Source organism: Microcebus murinus, chromosome 1 (assembly GCF_040939455.1).
Source record: "Microcebus murinus isolate Inina chromosome 1, M.murinus_Inina_mat1.0, whole genome shotgun sequence".
Classification (NCBI taxonomy): domain Eukaryota; kingdom Metazoa; phylum Chordata; class Mammalia; order Primates; family Cheirogaleidae; genus Microcebus; species Microcebus murinus.
Window position 1 is genome coordinate 37,468,662 of NC_134104.1, and position 22,769 is coordinate 37,491,430.

Sequence of the window (22,769 nt, forward strand, 5' to 3'; positions counted from 1 at the left end):
GAGCTTGATATTGGAAGATGTCTTGGTTAGTGAGAGACGAACCAGATAGTGTTCAATATCTGGCTATAATCATAGTTTGGGGCAGTTTCATACAATGATTCACTCATTGAATCCACTCATTGAATTAGGTGGCTACTTATGCAAATTTGTGACTAATAATCATAAGATGAATTTTTTGAGAAGCCAGAAGGTACATCAGCAGTATGTTTATTCCTTTTAAGCTCCAGATTTAATGGACCTGTGATATAGTACAGAATGTTGTTTTGTTTCATTTAATTTCAGGTTGCTAAATATATCTTAGCAAAAAGTGTATGTGTACCTCAATTCTAAGCTGTTTATGTATATTTTATATTTCATTATTGTGACATTCCTCAAAGCAAAAAAAAAAAAGAAATTTGTAACAAAATGTTAGCTAAAATAACATGAGGGATCCTAAGAAAAATAAATCTGTGGATCTACAGATGAAAACAATCTCATGCCATGAGCAGCTTGTGTTTATAAAGAAGGAGTCACACCACAAAGCATGACTCGTTTTACTTTTGGTAAATTTAAATACAGTGGATGAAGTGGAAATTATAAATAAAGGCAACTTTGTATTTCAGTAAAAATGCCTCATTAGCAAATCTTGAAAAATTGACTCAAACTGGCTAAAATGTGCAAGATTGTATGTCTTACATTACATAAATTATTGGCAATAACAGGAAATAAGAATGACATTTCAGTAAAATGCAATGTATGTTTATAACCACTGCAAGGTACCTACTAGATCAGAATTTACTTAATGCCTTAGTAAAAAGTCTGAGAATGATAAGGAATAGCATTTTCTTGCATTCACATGTGCATCTGATAATATGCTGTACACAATCACAAACACTTCCACATTTAATTCTTCTTCCTGACACACAAAGGGATCCAAGACAATAAGGTTGCTGAAGTTCGTCCTCTGTATCCTGTGACCCACCTTTCTTCATCTTACCATTCTAGGTATTATCTCTGATCCCACCTACCCTTCTTAACCTATACCTTTTCTCAGCAGCTTAATGCAAGGTAAGAGTTACTCATAAAAGTTGAAAACTATGGCTTTTATAGTAGGGAAAAAAGTAAGCTAAATAGCATTTCCCAAAGAGCATTCCATGAAAATTTAATAAATATGCTGTAAACAAAATGTGCCCATAAGAACATCAAAGTAGAAAAATCTCTTCGGAAACACAATGTAACATGTTTCTTTACTGAAGAATGTGTAAAAGCTTTTTAGATGCTATAGTGAATTGTGATCTCTAAGAGAGGTATATAGGCAATACTGACAAATTGATTAGACTATAGACCTTTTCTTTTTTTCATTCAGCCTGTATCATCATTATTATTTTTCTCATGGAAGCCATAGAACTCAGTTTTGAGACTGCTGAAGGAAAAGGAACAAGTCTATTTTGAGATTTGTGGTCATAGCCTCTTGATAAAGATGGGCACTTTACATGTGGAGGGCAGATACAGGTGACTTACAATCACAACACACCAATAAATCCAAGGTATTTGTATTTAATCCCTATTCAACAGTGAGAGTGAACCAGGCATGATAGAAAGTAGAGTCAGACAACGGTGAGGGGTGTAAGGAGCCCTGGGTGCAAAATCTGGGGAGGTATGCACTTGTACAGGCCTGGCAATGCGATGCCTTCCAGTTTTGTCATTCTCCTCATCACAGCTAGCCCTTCAGAAAAGACAGACCATTTCATTTCATTCTTATGGAAAAGTTTTGCCTACCAAACCTCAGAATTCTATTGTGATACGCTATAATTAATTTTAAAGTGCTAAAAATTTTTTAAATTTAAATTTAAAAAAATTTAAAAAGTAATTGAAGATACAATAAATGCTCTTTGAAATGTTCCAAAAATTCAAAAATATATAAAATTAAAATTTAGTTTATCTCTACCCTACATTTCTACTCCTAGATATACATCTAAGAGAAGGGAAATAAGTTCACACAAAAACTTGCATACAAGTGTTCATAGAAGTATTATTTATATTAGCCAAAAAAGTAGAAACAAACCACATAACCATCAAATAATGAACGGATAAACAAAATATGGTACTATGTATCCCATGGAATAGTATTCACCCCTAAAAAGTAATCAAGTTATGATATATGCTACAACATGGAAGAATTTTGAAAACATCATGCTAAATGAAAAAAGACACAAAAGGCCACATATAGCATGATTCTATTTATATGAAATGTCTAAAACAGGAAAATCTACAGAAGCAGAAAGGAGATTCATGGTAGCCAGGCATAGGGGTTAGCGGGAATTGGAAGTGACTCCTAAAAGTCCTAGGAACTCTTACTGAGGTGATGAAATGTTCCAAAATTAGATAGTGGAGATGGTTGCACGATACTGTGAATACACTAGAAAACTACTGACTTGTATTTGTTAAAATGGGGAAGTATGTGATACTGTGAACTATAGCTAAATAATAATTTTTTCAAAGTTAAAAAAAGTGAAAGTCTGTCCACATTCCCTTGTATAGCTAAAATTTGCAGAGTACATGTTTTGTGCCAGGTACATTTGTAACTAATTTTGTAACTGCATTAACTAATTTAATTCTTGAAACAATCCTATTAGGCATCTCTTACAGACAAGGAAGTTGAGGTACAATGAAGTTTAAATCCTTTGCCCAAAGTATGTTTTTCTTCTTTTCTTTCTTTTTTTTTTTTGTAAGTGTATAAGCCCACAGCTGGGTTTATACAGTCAGGCAGTCTGGCTGCAAAGCTCAGAAACTCACTAATTTATCAGGAGTAACTACCATTAAAAGTTAGGGGTATACACTTCCAGATTATTTTCATTGAGGGAGCACATGTGCCCACATGTTTGAATTTTTGTGGAGAAAATCAACATTTTACACAGATACTATTCTAGGGCTCAGCAACTATCCACAGGCCAAATCTGGTCAACCCCCTGTTTATGCATAGCCCATGAGCTAAGAATGGAAAAATGGATTTTCCATTTTTAAATGCTTGAAAAAGAAGAATACAAAAAAGAAGAGAAGCATTTCATGATTCATGGAAAGTATACAAAATTAAAATTTCAGCGTCCATCAATAAAGTTTTATTGGAACACAATCATCCTCATTTAAGTTTTGTCTATGGCTATTTCTGCACTACCAGAACAGACCTAGGTAGTGGTGACATGGAAAAATATAAAAGATTTCTATCTGTTTCTTCACCGAAAAATTAATCCCTGAATTATATATATTATTATACATGATACTATAAAACTTTCTTTTGTTGTTAAAGATTATATCATGTTCAATCTTCAAGATTTCAAGATTTTCTTAATTTCTTTAAATGACTACAAAATAAAAACGCATATAAAATTATTAAACCATTTGCAATGGACTGAACATTTATCCCCTGTCAAAATTCAGATATTGAACTCCTAACCCCAAGGTGATGGTATTAGGAAGTGGGGCTTTAGGAAGTAATTAGGTTATGAGAGCAGAGCCTTTATGAATAGAATTAGTGCCCTTATAAAAGAGACCCCTAGAGATCATTAGCCTCATTCACCATATGAGGTTGCAGTGAAAAAGATAACCATCTAGGAAGCAAGCCCTCACCAGACAGACACCAGAACTACCAATGCCTTGATCTTGGATTTCCTAGCCTCCAGAACTGTAAAATTTTGGTTGTTTATAAATCACCCAGTCTATGGTATTTCATTATAGGATCTTGAAAAGACTAAGGCATCATTTCTCTTCTGAAGAAAAGATCATGTCCTTTACCAAATTATTCTCGAAATAGCTGGGATAAGGTATTTACCTTCTAATGGATATGAAAATGACCTACATTTTAGCGGTCCAGGTACCTGAACCTTGAAGCATTTTATGACTGTCTCTTCCCTGGGTGGCTCAGTAGCCACCCAGCATTGATTCTGAGTCACTTAGTTAGATGCTGCATTAATGCTGAGGGACCCATCTCTCACTCTTTGTAACTGCCCTACCCCTTCCTCACTTAGGCTTATTATACAGCAACTTCTGTTCTTTTACAAATAGTTGGAAAAGTGGTCAAGTCACTACTACCCTTTTGTTTTCCCCTATAATGGACACTGTAGTGTGCAACCGGATCCACTCCTCTTCAAGACTGAGGCTGTTGGCACCTTCTGACTTTCAGTTGTTTCTCTCTTTGGGAATTGCCTTCAGCCGAGCAAAGCCACCTCGTCCAATGTTGCATCCCCTTCTCAGAGGCAGATTACAACCAATAATTGGTCACTGCAGGAATGTCAAAGGCCAACCCTCTTGACTCAGGGAAGGACAGTTGTGAAGGACCCACTCAAATTATTGTCTTTGTTGAACTTCATCAGTGAGACTACTCCTTCTGTCCAAATCTTTCATCCCACAAAAATATTGTTCGATTACATTACCGCCTCAATTGTCTACAAGCCATCTGAGACTTAGAGTCTGTTTCCAGGAGAAATTGACCTCCCACACCCATCTCTAACTCCTCCCAAAGGAAGAGAGATGCAGTATTTAATATTGTGTCTGAATTTAGGAGGAGAAAATTACCACATATGGCTCCATCCCTTCCAATCTTTTTTTTTTTTTGGAGGGGGGAGGGCAGGACCCATGCACAGAGTTACATGGTCCTCTTGCTACTACTTTTTGTAGTGTAAATACACAAGGGCCATGTCAGATTATATTTTTCAGAGGAAAATCTGAGCAATCATCAATATCTTTTAACACTAATGGTGCTCCAAACTGTGTGATAAGGGAAATGTCTCTCTAAAGTTCATATTTTCCCAGAGATTGGATCTCCCAGAATCTAAATTTAGCTCAAAGTACTAAGAAGTCCAATTATAGCATTAAGCCCAATCTAGGATCTCCAATTCCACCTGATCAATGAGTATGCTAATAATTTTATTCTTATCTTCTTGATGCTTTTGTTTTCTCACTTGGGTCAAAACTTGTAAGATAGGGATGAATTGTGATCATTGTCCTAAGTCCACACTGACAAAGAGTACATGTACAATGTACAATGTACTACGTACATTCAATAGGGAAACCTACATTCACTATTAACCATCTTAACAGTTTAATTTACCTACTCTTACCTAATTTACCTATTATTTACACAGAAAGGTGTTACCCCAGTAATCCCTTAGAGGGGAACAGGTCTTAGTTCAAACCTCAGCCTGGACACATAACAATGCAATTTAAGCAAGTTTGTTTACTGAGCCACAGTTTCCTTATTTTTAAATGAATCTAATAAGATTCATCTCAGATTTAGTTTAAGAATTAAAAGCAATTATGAATACGTGTGTATATATACACATACATACACATAGATATACAAAGTTACCTTGAGTAATGCTTTATATTTATATTGTGAAGAATAAATATTCATTCATAGTTCAGTAAGTTTCAAGAACTATCACATAATATATGTAAATAGGCCATCTCAAGATTTTTCACAGAGAACAAAAATCTTTTCTTGTCTACTTCTTAAAAAGAGGATGATGACTTTTCATCATGATGAGACTATTTTAAGCCAAAATTCTGAATGAGTCAGTGAATCAAGCTCACACCAAAGTTGACAAGTACAAAAGTAGGCAAAAATGACAGAACAACAAGCAATCACATCCACTTCCCCCTTTATTGACAGAATTCATAAATGGGCAACCACTCCTCTTGTCTACTAAGAGCAGTATTACTCTGGTTACACAGGTATCTCATGAAATAGAAAAGAACCTCCAGGGTTGCCCATGAAATCAACTCAAAAACAGGGACTCTAAGATCTGGCTTCAGGTATCAAACAACTCAAAGTTGCCTTTATTCTGCTAGTATCCAGCAAAGGAAGAAGGGGACTCTGTGCTGGCTAGGCCCATCAGACACTTTCTTCCTGGACAGGGAGAAACAAATCCTCTAATATTCTATCTAGGAAAACAGCTTCAGCCCAGAGTCTCAACAGGAAGCTGACATGGGTGGGGCAGGGCAATGATCAAGGTTGGAAAGCTCCATGGAGAATCGTTAAATAAGATAAGAATATCCCACTTATGTCAGGACAAATGCAACATGATGTTAACCACCTATTACTCTGGAGATTTTTCTGTTGTGAACCAGCACTGGATTAAAGATCCTCCACACTACAGAAAAACTAAAGAAGAAAAGAGTTTCTTTAAACTTCTAGAAAGAATGTTCCAGTATGTTACAAAGTGTTCTGGCGAAAGAACCTGGGATTGGAGGTGGAGGTGGGTGACTTTGGAATGTAGACTCTGGGGATGTAATCATTGATTTGTTTTGTCTTTTTAGCTTCTGATGCCTGTGATTTCATGAACTCAGAACTATTAATACTATTAATATGACTAGTCTGGTCCAAAATTAAGCTCAGACATTTAACAACATGACCTTCAGAACTAGTGAATTCCAGAGAGGAGATGAATGCTCTGTGAACAAATATTTTCCTTACTACTTTTTTCTAAATCTGTTCAATATAAATTTTATAGTCGTCTTTTAAGTCTTGTGTTATTTAAATCAGAGAGAGAGAGAGAAGAAGGAGGAGGAGGAGGAGGAAGAGAAAGAGGAGGACAATAAGGAGGAGAAGGAAAAGCAAGAGGAGAAGGAGCAGGAGGAAGGGAAAAGAAGTGAAGGCCAGAGAAGGAAGGAAAGGGAAAGAAAGAAAAGAAATGAAAATCCATTCTTTTAGAATATATTTCCTAATTCTTTTTCAAAAGGCTAGACAATAAACTATATTCCAGAAAGCATTTTGTTTTACCTTTCATAAATAAGGCTTAACAAAAAAGGAGAGACAAAAAATTTACTGAACCATACTATTTCTGAATTCTATTAATATTAGGCATTGCACATGGTATAGAGTACAGACATCGGAGATTTAGAGTATGTGTTCAATTCTCTCTAAACATAAGGTACAAGAGATTCCAGTTCAAAGGAGCAGATTACTAGCCTAAGAGATGGGAGAAAAGTTCTGAGACCTTTCTCATACTGGTTTCATGAGCTAGTCATACCAGTTTCTGCAGGAATGCAGGAATTACTGCAAAATGGTTAGGTTCTATAAACATATTTGCAAAGCCTAACTTTACAGATAAGAGAAAAATATTTCAGAAAATAAACCGCCATTTTAAAAACTAACTTTTTCTTCTTTTTATGGAAAGGAGGAAATCTACTAGCTCACCTGTATCAAACCCCACACTTGGCACTATGTCCACTGTTCCATGAAAGGCTCCGGCCCATGCTGAGGTAGCAGTGGTGACTGTAGTCGGGTCTGTCTTTGTGATGTCACACTGGGGAGCAGGAATCCTGGCCGTACACACTGATGGCATCAGCAGGGACCCATAGGACGGATCCAGGGCAGAACCAGCAGGAGGGTGGTGGTGGTGGTGGTGGTGGCGATGGTGCATGTGGGCATGGGGGTGGTGGTGTCGCATGTACACATCATGCATGTGGCTGTAGGATGGGCTCACCTGAGATGCCAACGGATAGCGCCAGGACTCCGATGAGGGAGGGGGAGGGGCAGGGCCAGTCTGATGCAGGCCATGTCCTGGCCAGGGGCTGGGGTCAGCTGCAGAAAAGGTGCCAGGGGGTGCAGTGACCTGAAAGTCAGGATGAACTCCCCCCAAACAGGGTGCAGGTGGGGGCTGGTAAGAGCTGGTCCAAAAGGAAGTTGGGAAACTACTCCGCTGGCTTGAGAGAGCTGAGCTGTCTGGGAAGACAGAAAAAAAAATGTACATAAGATTCAGTTCTAGGATAGACTTGCCTTTACTTGTCCGATAATACTTTGTAAGCAGACGCAATAGCATGCACTTTTAATCTCCTCACACAGGGGTGAATTGATACCAGGTTAGCCTGTGCGCTCTTACGCCAAGCCCATCAGCCGATGCATAGTGCGGAATGAGCGCCCCCCCTCCCCAACCCCCACTCCATTTGCTTTGCTTAGCTTATTCTGTTACAGTCTGCGCTGAGGTTTATAACTTTAGGATTGAAAAGCCTCATTTCCTCCTGGGTGTCTTGCAGCCATCAGGTCTAAGCGGAGATCATAGCTGCCCACTTCCCTGGTAAAGAAAGCTATGCCACAGATGAGGTTTATGCAGTTTAGAAATTGTAGTTTTTACCAAACTTCTTCTAAATGGAAATACAGTTTTCATTCAAACTAAACATTTTAATGCCAAAAGTAACAAATGGAAGTAAGATCACACTTAATTGTGCTCATTTTCCAACACTCATTTTCCATTAAGAAATTAATGGAAATTAGAATTAGTGAATTCTGATTTTTTTTTTTTTCCGTAGAGATCTGGAAGTGACCAGACTGAGAATAACAATGGTTAACATTTAATGCCAGTGATCAAATGCCCAACACTAGGCCAAGAGCTTTTCCTGGATGATCTCATAGGATTCTCTCTCCAGTCCTATGAGGTAGTTATTGTTATTAGCCCTAATTTGGAGATGAGGAAATCAAGGCAGAAGAGAAGCCTGAGACTCAGACTGGCAACACTGGGCTTTGATGCCAGGTAACCTGTCTACTGGCCCATGACTGACATACTTCATAATGTGCCACAAGAGGGCACAATTGCAACTATAACCTGAACTTCTAGACTTTGGTGAAGATTCTATGGTAATCATAGGTGGAGGAGATTCAAGTAGAGGCAGTGGGTTTGAGGAAGTGTTTGGGTGAGAGAAAAATATCAAAGAATGATATTTAGGGATAAATAAGGAAAAAAAGGGAGAATCATCCCCGAACTCTGCATCAATTCCAGTTCTCTACTCAGTAATCATAACTTATTTATAGATAACCTACTAGGTACCAAACAGAGGTGTCAGGGATGACCAGACAGACACCATTTTTCGTCACAATCTGCAGAAAGACCCAGAAGTAAATAGACCTGTGCAATGTGACAAAAGGTACTATCACAATAGGAAACATAGAGTGAGAGCACGGAACCAGCCTAAAATAGTGATAACTACATTGAAGCTGAAAGGTTGAGCAGGAGCTAGCCTTGTGAAGATGTGTAGAAGAGAGTTTTAGGAAAATAGACCAGCGTGTGAAAAAAGTCAACATATCTCTCTCTCTCTCTCTCTCTCTCTCTCTCTCTCTCTCTCTCACACACACACACACACACACACACACACACACACACACACCACCAGCAGCATCATTTGAGAGACAGAGTTCAGTAGGCAGAAGGTGGCAAAAAAAAAAAAAAAAAAAAAAAAAACAGGAAAGAAAGAAAAGAAAAGAAAAGAAAAGAAAAGAAAAGAAAAGAGAGAAAAGAAAATGAGGCTATAAAAATGAAAAGGGCCCAAGTAGATAGGTGTGGACTTGCTGGCCATGGTACTGACTGTATGTTCTATCCTGAGGAGGTCCCAAAGGGCTTTGAAGGGTTTAAAACTTGGAAGTGACATAGTCAGATCTGTGTGTAGAAAGCTCAATCCCTCTACCTGTATGTAGCCTGTTGCCTACAATGCTGTGTACTTGAACAAGCCCTGGCCTGGGAGACTGAGGTCAGTTTGGTTCAAGCTCTTATCCTATCTCATTTTATTACCCTGAATGGGCCCACTGATCTTTCTGGCTAACTTTCACCCCAAAAGGAGGCATTTTAATTCATTTGATTCAAATCATCTTCTGATTTAATACTTCTAGGATGGAATCTCTGAAGTGTCCTATGGATTGTTTCTATTGATATATAAAGATACGGTTGCTGCAGACATTAGTCATGCAGGTACGAGATAGTATTTTCATACTGTGTTCCACATAATAGGACCTTGCTAGATCTTTCCGTTGAATGAAGGATATCTTAAGAGGTACTCTGAATTAGAAGTATAAAAAGTCTGACATATTTATGTTCTCACTTCATAAATTTCCAGGACATAGTTTTCTGGCCTTGGGGAAAGCTTAAAGAACTTGAATTGACTACCACATATATCATCTGGATAACAAAATTAGGTAATCACTGAGGTGTTCAGATATTTTTTCTCTTTCCCTCTTTAAAGGCTGTGGCACTAGCATTGCCAGCTCTTCTATTCTCTCCCATTTAGTCCTGCCCCAGAGCTATCATCATTCACCCCATTCAGACTATAGACAAGCAGCTATTTACTGTCTCACAGTCAAGCCTTTCCCTCAAGATATCTCCATGGATCTCAAAAACTTTGAGGAAATCTAGGAAATGGTGTTCTTAAAGAGGCAAAAGATGGAAATGCACATTCTTCAATTCTTCACGCAGTCCCAGAAAACTTTTAATTGAATGACTTTGTTTTGTCACAATCACAATCTATCAAAGAAAAAAAGAACACTTTAAATCAAACCTACTGGCATTGGGGTAAATATTTTTTAGTTAACAATTGTCACTTTTTTACTTCAAATATGTTGCTCATGACAAGAAGGAAAACTGTATAAGTTGTGAGAAGAAAATTCAATTTGCCTTAGGTGAGGGCAGGCCACTTGTAGAATATTCCTGTCACACCCACAATGAAAGCCATCAATGAATGCTTAAAACTTGAAACCCACACAAGGAGTTTATAGAGGCTCCTTATATTACTCAGTTCAGCTTTGCCACCGTCAATCTGCTACTTTGCTTTCACAACTCCCATAGTTGGGACAAAACCCTTCATTCTGCTCTTGACTTCTATCTCCTGAAGGGGCCAGAATCATATCATGAAAATCGTTGAACTCCAACCCACAAGTATGTGCCAGAGAGAGAGTTCCACTTATTAAAATTCTCCATTAAAATGTCAAAATAGAGGGAGTACATAGCATCTCTCCTTTTATTTCTTCTCATTTTTATGTACATGGAACCAAACTTATTTTATTGAAGCTTATGCATTTTGGATATGCATGCACAAATGTGAATAATTAACAAATTCCATACCAAAAGTATTATTGGTTTATCTATAAATATTGTACTGTGATTAGTGAACACATCATTATTGAAAGTGGAAATCTATTTTTGAAAATGCATTCTATAAAGATTGAACAAAATTTTAAAATACTCCAGGGTAAAATAAAATTAGAAGCAACTTAATATGTTCTCAGTTGGTATGTCTCCTGAGATTAATATAAATTCTGCAGAGATCTATGCAGGCCTTTTTCAGAAAAACTGTTGCATTTCACAAGTAAGTGAAACAATATTGAATTCAACATATGTTTATGAAGAAGTTTATATTTCAGAATCACTATTTGGTATCTTGCTTGTTAAAAGAAAAAAAAAAAACTTGATACAAAGAAACAGATGATATACTTTGTCTCATGCCTGAGAATCAATGTGCTTATTTCATATGTATGTAAATTTTTTCATTACATGACTCTTTGCTTATGAGTACTTAATCACAGCCACATTTGTTGGATGAAAAAGCATATGAGAAACTGCATGAGCTATTTCTATGCAATATTACTTTTTAGATTAGTGGAGGCAATAGAGGACTGATGATATTAGCACTTCATGGTGAGTTTGGATTTAATATTACTTGGTATTTGGGTGATGTTAACCAATATTTGGATGATGTTAACACTGATAGGCTAAGGTGTATGAAAAGTCTAAATGTAATTTGGCTAAGTTTACATTTGGAATTAAAAATATTACATATATACATTTATTTCTAAACAACAAAGTGAAACATTGCCCAATACAATCCACTCAAAGCATACACAGTAATCTCACTATCTCATTTAGATCAGAAATATATCTTAGAGGCATGAAAGAGTTTAACATGGCACACCAAGTATTTCTTTCAATTTCATAGTAGCTAGGAGACTTTTTACATTGACCTTTAATGTCTCTAGAAAAACAAAACAGCAACAACCACAATGGCAAACAATTTTAAAAAGAGAAAATTCAAAACTTAATTAATACTGCCGGGCGCGGTGGCTCACGCCTGTAATCCTAGCACTCTGGGAGGCCGAGGCGGGCGGATTGCTCGAGGTTGGGAGTTCGAAACCATCCTGAGCGAGACCCCGTCTCTACTAAAAATAGAAAGAAATTAATTGACCAACTAAAAATATATACACAAAAAACTAGCCGGGCATGGTGGCACATGCCTGTAGTCCCAGCTACTTGGGAGGCTGAGGCAGGAGGATCGTTTGAGCCCAGGAGTTTGAGGTTGCTGTGAGCTAGGCTGACGCCACGGCACTCACTCTAGCCTGGGCAACAAAAGTGAGACTCTGTCTCAAAAAAAAAAAAAAAAAAAAAAAAAAAAAACTTAATTAATACTTAAACAGTTTATATTTAATTTTAAAAATAATGAAAAATGATCTTAAAAGGAAAAATGGGAGAAGGAATTATTGTAGAACCTTGATCTTAAGCTATCTTAAAAATCTCTAGAAAACACATTCTTTGAGTAAATATTGATTACAAACATCAATGTTAAAAGATAACACTTTTTCCTTTTTATTAACTTGAATAAAAAAAAATTTACTCAATTCTTAACCTTAAGTTTTCTTGCTGTAATTTAATTCCCATTCTCTTGTTGTTCTTCCCATGAAAATGAATTGTTGGGTGACAGGTTAAATGACGTGTTCCAATGTTTTCTGTAATTCAGTAATTATGCATTACCATCATGTCCAAAGATTGTCCTCTAGTTATCATACTTTCTTCTAGGGTTGCTCAAAATGGGCTTGTGACTGTGCACTGAGAGTTTCAAGGAGTGATATCAGATGCCAATGCTCCTTTCAGGCAGTGGGATAAGATAAGTCAGCCTCACTTTCTTTCCATGTGTTTGTCTTAAATTTTCCCAAAACTGATAACTTCAGTGCTTCTCGAGATTCTACTCAACTCTCTAACTCCTTCATTCCCAGTCTCAACCAGTTTATGAAACAGGCCCTTGTTTACCTGCTTCGGTTTTACTATTTTAAGTTTGGTACTGATCTTGAGAGCCCTTTCCTATGAAAAACAGTTGCCCCAAGCAGACTTTATGGAGATCAATGTACTAACAGATAATTTGCTTTTCAGTTACAAGAAAAAAGAAACAATCAGTAAGAAAGATTGCCATTCCACATGGTTTTAAGTCAATGATCTACTTTACTATGGCTTAACTATTCCCCTTTTCTACACACACCACACACAGACACACAGACACACAGACACACACACATTCTGTAAAGATCAATACATAGACATACCTGAAGCTGATGTTTTTATTTGTATGGGGATAAGGGAATAATCAGATTCATTTAGGTCTGCTTAACTTAAAGGCTCTATTCAATCCCTGTTAAAATCTCTAGCAGGATTAGACTGCTGAGATGTTTTACCAAAAAAGGACAAATTTTCCTTTCAATAATTGTTTTCCTAATAGCTGTACAACACCAAGAAAGAACTTTTTAAAAAAATCTTCATCAAGAATATATACACTCAAGGTATGATCATTATTCCATTATTAGCTGACACATACTATCCTCTATCTAAAGATTTGTTGTGGAAATATATTCTTCTATCAAACGTTGTAAATTCATTTGTAGCACTGTAGCACTTCTATAGCATTGTAATAACTTCATGATATAAACTAGAACTCCTACTTTAATACAACTGGTCAGTCAGTAGCTCCTCTATAAAGTATCATTACCATTGCCCTGAACATTATTAGTACTTACTATATCCAAAACATTCTGTTTCATACCAGAAATAAAAACTTCCAGAAAGCAATGTTTCTGAATAAAGAGTCCAGGTTTGTTTTCTATGTGCCAAATGAGGGGGAAAAGAGAAAACGCATCTGTCTTTCATTTAGCACCTTGAGTCAAGCTCTGTGCTAAGTTATGTACATTATCAAAAAATTCTTTACAATAACTCTAGGAGATGGGTATAAATAAACACACGTTACAGTTGAGGAGGCTGATCCCAGAGAAATTTAAGGTTATTAATCCAAGATCACAATGTACCTAGAAAGTAAGTAATAAGGCCAGGACTTGAATCCAAAGCAAACAGCCTCCATAAACTGCAATTTCCAATCCTGTGTAGCTTTGCCAATTAATACTAAATTCTCACTATATCTCTTCACTAGACATGTAAATCTTATTGTATTGTACCTCTTCTTTAAGATATTTTCTATATCTTTGATTACATTTGTGGCTTTCCTATGAATCCTATTGAAGTTGTGTATATATATTTGTCTAAAACTGACTAATTCACAACTACAGACAACTATGACAGAGCTCTGTTCACAAATGAAAAGTAAATAATACATTTGAAATCACAGAACTTTACAGAAGAAAAGATTTCAACAATTACTTAATTTAACCCCCTGATGTTAAAAATAGGAAAACTTTACCCAAAGGCTTCATACAACTAATTACCAAAAAATTCTCTATAAAAGACTTTTTTGTTTTCTAATTCTGGGTATATGGTATGAACTTGGTTCATTTAATTCAATCACTTAAACATTTAATTTATATTTATTTCGGATTTTCTACATAGAAATGCATTATTCTGAACATCATGGAAAATGATGTGTGATAAGTAGATATGAGATTTGTAGCCTTATTGGGAGAAGAAGAGATGAGAATTGAAGAGCATGCTGTATTCTCCTGAGATACATTGGTAAACTACCATAAAAAGTTCTAAAACATCTGTTCTCCACCTATTACTTTTCATTTCACTCCACTCACACAGCATTTTGGTTTCACATTGAACATTCTAAGCTCAATCCATCCTTAGGGCCTTTGCACTGGCCGTTCCCTCTGTGAAGAATTATTAATACTTTTCCTTAGATAGCCACATGATGAGGGTTCTTATTTCCCTCAGATCTCTGGTCAAAGGTAACTGTCTTAGAAAGGGCTTTTGTTATTAACTTAAGTAAAAAACACCTTGCATGTCATTTTTTGTTTGTTTGTTTATTCCTGTCTCTATCAGTAAAACTTCAGCTTCATGAGTATAGAACCTTGGGCTGTCACATTCACTGATACAATCCCAGTACGTAGAACATTGCCTAGCACATAGTAGGAGCTTATTAAATACTTCCTGTATAAATGAACAAATGAAACAGGAGACAGATTTAAAAACCAAATTTAAGATAATGTCATGAAAATTCTAACAATAATTACTAAAACATCACCATTATTCATCCTTTCTATACTAAAATGTGACATCTGTTTAATGGTCTTCTCTAAAATGTCATATAATTTAGAGGGAAAATGCTGAATTGTTGTAGGGTTTTTGCACATACATAATATCCCGCTTAAAATTATTCTAACTATGATACTATGATACTATAGATAAGCACTCTCATATCAAGATATAATTTGGGGCCCTAGTTCTTATTTTCCAGGTTAAATGACAACTAGGTTGTATATATCAATATGTGAAAAGAAGTTAACGTATTTATTACTTTTCTGAGACTGATTATCCTGATAAAATTTATTATTGACATATCAAATTAATTTTTAAAGCCATCTAATTGGCTTTTTTCTTTTTTCTTGTTTCTAATTTTCTTTTTTCTTCTCCATAAATTCTTAAATTTATTCACCATGTGCTAGCAAATGGGACACTAGTTGATTACATAAACATCTTAGGCTTCCAAGTCTCAGTTCCTGTAGGAAGTCCATAATATTTACTAATCAAATAAATAGTATTTTTGCTAATTCACTTATGCCAAGGCCTCGGACATTCGATTTGTATTCCACCTTTGCTTTTATGGTCACTGTTTAGTATTGTTCATATTTACTAAAAAGAAAAGGAAGGAATGAAAGAAGGGAAGGAGAGAAGAAGGGAAAGGAAGAAAAGCACTGTATCTACAGATCATACCCAGCAATCCAATATGGCCAGGAGGAACTCCTACAATGGAGCAGAATCATTCCTCCGCTCCTTAGAGTAAACGACTAGCCACGGTTCGTATGCCCCTACCACAAGTGGCCAGCTTTTCCTCACCATAGGAATCACCCAGGGCACTTGTTAAAGTGTGATTCCTTGTTCCTTCATCTGGAGATTTCGGTTCAATATATTTGAAGAGGGGAGGTGGAGCAAGATGGCGGACGAATAACACCGCCAGACAAAGTGTCTCTGCAGAAAAGACAGATTCTAGCAGAAATTAGAGGAAAGAAGCAAGAAGATGAGCATACAGTGGACAAGGGCCGGAAGGAGGGGTACCTGAGACCCCGGGAGACTCCACGGGAGGAGGCTGCGGAGGAGAACTGGAGGCTGAGACCACTGGAGCAGCCCAGAGACCAGCGGCAAGGGTAGGTGGATTTGCTGTTTCCCCTCCCCTGCATTTGGGATTGCTGGTGGGCTCCCCAGCGGGTGGAGAGACCTGCGGACACCAGCCCAGAGACCGCCGCCAGCAGCCAGCGGTAAGCCTGCAGCAGACGTGGCACCAGGTTCCCAACTTCCTCCGGGCAACTCCGTGTGCATAGACCCGAGCCGCGTGGCAGGCGCCATATTGCCTCCTCCTCCCCTCCGCCGACCCCACCCGCGGCTGCCCAGAGAGACAATACAGCCACCAGCCGGAGGCACGTCCAGGGAATGGGACCTTCCCGTTTGGGACCCTACACCTGACTCAGGGGAACTCAGACTGTGAGCTCCCTACCGCCCGCCCTCCCAGGTGCTGCTGGCACTGTGTTCCCAGGAGAACGGTGCCGACTCAGAGGCTGAGAGACATAGACCCAGCTTGGGCTCCCTGTGGGTGAATTGGGACCGGAAATCCTCTCCCTGGTGGGGATACAGTTTGAACTCTGGGACGCAGAGGTCAGACCTGCAGACCAGATCCCCTGCACCGAGGGCTAGCATTGCCCGGGGCAGAGAAGGGTTATACATGAACAGCCTACTGAGGTGTGTGTGCCTCCAGGGGCGGATCGGCGTCCTAGAGGGCAACCCTCCTCCCAGGAGGAGGCCGTGTGCGCAACCCAGGTGGCGTTCCTGTGCAGGGAACCTCCCCGCCGACATCACAGTCCCGGGAGGCCTGGTGGCTTGTGGTCTGGCCTGCTGGCAGAGGCCCAGGAGTAGCTGCGGACTTGGGGAGGGTGGAAAGAAGCAGGGCCCGCTCCAGACTGCGGGTCTCAGACAGCCCCACCCCCACACACAGACTTTCTGGCTGAGCGGGACCATTCCAGCCCCACCCTGACAGCTTTCCCTGGAAGCAGAGAACAGAACTTTGACCACTGCTAACGGCCTGAGGGCAGGCTTACCCAACCCAGCTCCGCCCAGAACAAGAGCTGATAACAGGACACAAAATCAACAGCATAGCCTGTTCCTCCAAGCAAACGCCACCTACTGACAGGGATGGCATCTTGCACAGCCTTTCCACGGCACCCACTGACTCAATATACAGGGAGTGGTCCAATCTCACCCACAGACACCACCTAACACCTCAGAAACTAAACAAGGTGTGTGAATACCCAAACAATAACTTAAGGAAAGAAACAACAACTGATCGACATGGGAAGAAATCAGCGGAAGAACTCAGGAAATATGAAGAACCAAACGGAAAACAAACCCTCAAAGAGGAGTACCAGCCCCCTAGAATCGGACACCGACCAAAATCAGGCAACCAATATGACAGAAGAGGAATTTTGCATGTGGATCATAAGAATACTCACCAAGCTGAAACAACAACTCAATAACCAACATAAAGAAACCAAAAAAAGCCTCCAGGATATGGAAAAAGAAATAGACACAATGAAGAAAAGTGTAACCGAATTCCTGGAAATGAAGAATCAATTCAAGGAACTACAAAATACAGTGGAAAGTATCAAGAACAGGGTAAATCAAACAGAAGAAAGAATCTCAGAGCTTGAAGATAACACCCTCCAATTAAATAAATCAGTCACAGAAATAGAGCAGAGAAACAAGAGAAAAGAGCAAAGCCTACAAGAGCTGTGGGATTATGTGAAGAAAGCTAATGTGAGGGTCATAGGCTTACCAGAAGGGGAAGAAGACAACACTCAAGGGTTGGACAAGCTGTTTGAAGATATAATAGACGAAAATTTCCCAGGCCTTGCTCAAAATCTTGATATACAAGTTCAAGAAGCTCAGAGGACCCCTGGGAGATTCAATGCAAACAGGAAGACATCACGACATGCAGTCATCAGACTAACCAAAGTGTCAACTAAAGAGGCCCTTCTAAGAGCTGTAAGACAAAAGAAGAAAGTAACATACAAGGGAAAGCCAATTCAAATAACATCAGAATTCTCTAATGAGACTTTACAAGCAAGGAGAGACTGGGGCCCCATTCTCACTCTACTGAAACAAAACAATGCCCAGCCTAGAACATTATTTCCGGCAAAACTAAGCTTCGTATATGAAGGAGAAATAAAAACATTCTCAGACAAGCAAAGGCTCAGAGAATTCACCAAGACAAGACCAGCCCTACAAGAAGTACTTAAAACAGTGTTACGCACGGAACATCATAATAATAACCCACGAATATAAAAACAACCAAAACCCAAATATATTAAAGGCCAGATATTACAATGGCTCAAGACAGAAATCATAGCAACAACATTCAACCCAACAGAATGATCAGTAATCTACCTTACCTATCAGTTCTCTCAATAAATGTGAATGGCTTAAACTCTCCACTCAAGAGACATAGGCTGGCTGAATGGATAAGAAAATACAGGCCAAGTATATGCTGTCTTCAGGAAACATATCTAACCTGCAAGGATGCATATAGACTAAAAATAAAAGGGTGGAGATCAATATTCCAAGCAAATAGAAACCAAAAGAAGGCTGGCGTGGCAGTTCTAATTTCAGACGATTTAGTTTTTAAACCAACAAAAGTAGTAACAGACAAAGAGGGTCATTATATAATGGTGAAGGGCACAGTCCAACAAGAAGAGATAACAATTTTAAATATATATGCACCCAAATTAGGTGCACCCAGATTCATAAAGCAAACCTTACTGGAGCTAAGCAAATGGATTAATAGCAACTCCATAATCGCCGGAGATTTCAACACCCCACTGACGGCACGAGACAGATCCTCCAAACAGAAAATTAATAAAGAAATAATGGACTTAAACAAAACTCTAGAAGAATTGGGTCTGACTGACATTTACAGAACATTCTACCCAAAATCCACTGAATATATGTTCTTCTCATCAGCTCATGGGACATTCTCTAAGATTGACCATATCCTAGGACACAAAGAAAATCTTAAGAAATTTAAAAAAATAGAAATCATACCATATACCTTCTCAGATCACAGTGGAATAAAAGTAGAAATCAACCCTAACAGAAACTCACATTTATACACAAAAACGTGGAAATTAAACAACTTCCTACTAAATGATTACTTCATAAATGAAGAAATCCAGATGGAAATAAAAAAATTCTATGAAGAAAACGACAATGGAGAGACAAGTTATCAACTCCTCTGGGACACAGCTAAAGCAATTCTGAGAGGAAAGTTTATCTCCATAAATGCCTATAACCAAAAGACAATAAGATCACAAATAGACAATCTAATGAAACGACTCAAAGAGCTAGAAAAAGAAGAACAGACCAACCCCAAACCCAGCAGAAGAAGTGAAATCAACAAGATCAAATCAGAACTAAACGAAATTGAAAACAGGGAAGTTATTCAGGAGATTCATAAAACAAAAAGTTGGTTCTTTGAAAAAATAAACAAAATTGACACACCATTGGCTAAGCTAATGAAAAGCAGAAAAGAGAAATCTCTAATAAGCTCCATCAGGAATAAAAAAGGAGATATCACAACTGATCCCAAGAGATACAAGATACAATTTACGAATACTACAAAAATCTTTATGCACACAAACTGGAAAATGTGGAGGAAATGGACAAATATCTAGAAACACACAGCCTCCCTAGGCTCAACCAGGAATAAATAGATTCCCTGAACAGACCAATCTCAACAGCTGAAATAGAAACAGCAATTAAAAGTCTCCCTAAAAAGAAAAGTCCCAGTCCAGATGGTTTCACACCAGAATTGTACCACACTTACAAAGAAGAACTAGTACCTATCTTGCAGAAACTATTCCACAACATTGAGAAGAACGGAAACCTCCCAACACCTTTTATGAAGCGAATATTACTCTGATACCAAAACCAGGAAAGGATGCAACAAAAAAAGAAAACTACAGACCAATATCCCTAATGAATATAGATGCAAAAATTTTCAACAAAATCTTAGCTAACTGAATCGAGACACTTATCAAAAAAATAATCCACCACGACCAAGTGGGCTTCATCCTAGGGATGCAGGGATGGTTCAACATACGTAAATCTATAAATGCAATTCACTACATAAACAGAAGCAAAACAAAGACCACATGATTCTTTCAATAGATGCAGAAAAAGCTTTTGACAAATTTCAACACCCTTTCATGATACGAACACTTAAGAAAATAGGCATAGAAGGGACATACCTAAAAATGATACAAGCCATATATGACAGACCCATAGCCAACATCATACTGAATGGGGAAAAATTGAAATCATTCCCACTTAGAACTGGAACCAGACAAGGCTGCCCACTATCTCCACTTCTGTTCAACATAGTGCTGGAAGTCTTGGCTACAGCAATCAGACAGGAAAATAGAATCAAAGGTATCCAAATAGGGGCAGAAGAGATCAAACTTTCACTGTTTGCTGATGATATGATATTGTATCTAGAAAACCCCACAGATTCAACCAAGAAACTCCTGGAACTGATCAATGAATTTAGTAAAGTCTCAGGATACAAAATCAATACACAGAAATCAGAGGCATTCATATACGCCAACAACAATCTAATTGAGAACCAAATCAAAGACTCAATTCCCTTCACAATAGCAACAAAGAAATTAAAGTACCTAGGAATATACTTAACCAAGGACGTAAAAGACCTCTACAGGGAGAACTATGAAACTCTGAGGAAGGAAATAGCAGAGGATGTAAACAGATGGAAATCCATACCATGCTCATGGATCAGCTGACTCACTATCATCAAAATGTCTATACTACCCAAACTGATCTACAGATTCAATGCAATACCTATTAAAATCCCAGCAGCATTCTTCCACAGATATAGAAAAAATAATTTTATGCTTCGTATGGAACCAAAGAAGACCCCGAATATCAAGAGCAATTCTAGGCAACAAAAACAAAATGGGAGGCATTAATATGCCAGATATCAAACTATACTACAAAGCTGTAGTAATTAAATCAATCTGGTATTGGCACAAAAATAGGAATATGGACCAGTGGAACAGATGTGAGAATCCTGATATAAAACCATCCTCATATAGCCATCTAATCTTTGACAAAGCAGACAAAAACATACGCTGGGGAAAAGAATCCCTTTTCAATAAATGGTGCTGGGAAAACTGGATAGCCACCTGTAGAAGGCTAAAACAGGACCCACACCTTTCACCTCTCACAAAAACCAACTCACGCTGGATAACAGACTTAAACCTAAGGTATGAAACTATTAGAACTCTAGAAGAAAATGTTGGAAACACTCTCCTAAACATCGGCCTGGGCAAAGAGGTTATGAAGAAGTCCCCAAAGGCAATCACAGCAGCAACAAAAATAAATAAATGGGACATGATCAAACTACAAAGCTTCTGCACAGCCAAAGAAATAGTCATGAAAGTAAACAGACAACCTACAGAATGGGAGAAAATTTTTGCATCCTATGCATCTGATAAGGGACTGATAACTAGAATATTCTTAGAACTCACGAAAATCAGGAAGAAAAAATCAAATAACCCCATTAAAAGTGGGCAAAGGACTTGAACAGAAACTTTTCTAAAGAAGACAGAAGAATGGCCAACAAACATATGAAGAAATGCTCAACATCTCTAATCATCAGGGAAATGCAAATCAAAACCACAATGAGATATCACTTAACCCCAGTGAGAATGGCCTTTATCAAAAAATCTCCAAACAATAAATGCTGGCGTGGTTGGTTGCGGAGAGAGAGGAACTCTCCTACACTGCTGGTGGGACTGCAAACTAGTTCAACCTTTGTGGAAAGCAATATGGAGATACCTTAAAGCGATACAAGTGAATCTACCATTTGATCCAGCAATCCCATTGCTCGGCATCTACCCAAATGATCCAGTGACGCTCTACAAAAAAGACACCTGCACTCGAATGTTTATAGCAGCACAATTCATAATTGCAAGGCTATGGAAATAGCCCAAGTGCCCATCAATCCAAGAATGGATTAATAAAATGTGGTATATGTATACCATGGAGTTTTATTCAGCTCTAAGAAACAATGGTGATATAGCACATCTTATATTTTCCTGGTTAGAGCTGGAACCCATACTACTAAGTGAAGTATCCCAAAAATGGAAAAATAAGCACCAGATATATTCTCCAGCAAACTGGTATTAACTGAGTGGCACCTAAGTGGACACATAGGTACTACAGTAATAGGGTATTGGGCAGGTGGGAGGGGGGAGGGGGGGCGGGTATATACATACATAATGAATGAGATGTGCACCATCTGGGGGATGGTCATGATGGAGACTCAGACTTTTGGGGGGAGGGGGGGAAATGGGCATTTATTGAAACCTTAAAATTTGTACCCCCATAATATTCCGAAAAAAAAAAAAATATATATATATATATATATATATATTTGAGGTAAGAGGGGCCTGCAAACTGTCTTTAATAGCACTAGATCAATGATTAACAAACTTAAGCCTGCATCTGAGTCACTACGAGGGCTAATTAAGACACAGATTACCCCACACTCAAGTTTCTGATATAGTAGGTCTGAAGTGGGGCTCCCAGATTAGCACTTTTACCAAGCTCCCATGTGATACTGATGTTCCTGGTCAGCAAAACCACACTTTGAGAACCATTTTACTAGATAATTCTTAGAACCAGGTGAGTTTGGAG

At 38.2% G+C, this 22,769-nt stretch overlaps 1 protein-coding gene across 4 annotated transcripts in view; it reads right to left on the bottom strand.

The window, feature by feature from the left end:
- The window catches only part of VGLL3 (vestigial like family member 3), a 48,804-nt gene that overhangs the window by 13,422 nt on the left and 12,613 nt on the right, over nt 1-22,769 (bottom strand). For all 4 annotated transcript variants that reach the window (XM_076000924.1, XM_076000935.1, XM_076000925.1 and 1 more), the window contains exon 3: nt 7,175-7,702. In XM_076000924.1, the coding sequence (XP_075857039.1) occupies nt 7,175-7,702 (528 nt within the window). The remainder of the gene's footprint in view (nt 1-7,174; nt 7,703-22,769) is intronic.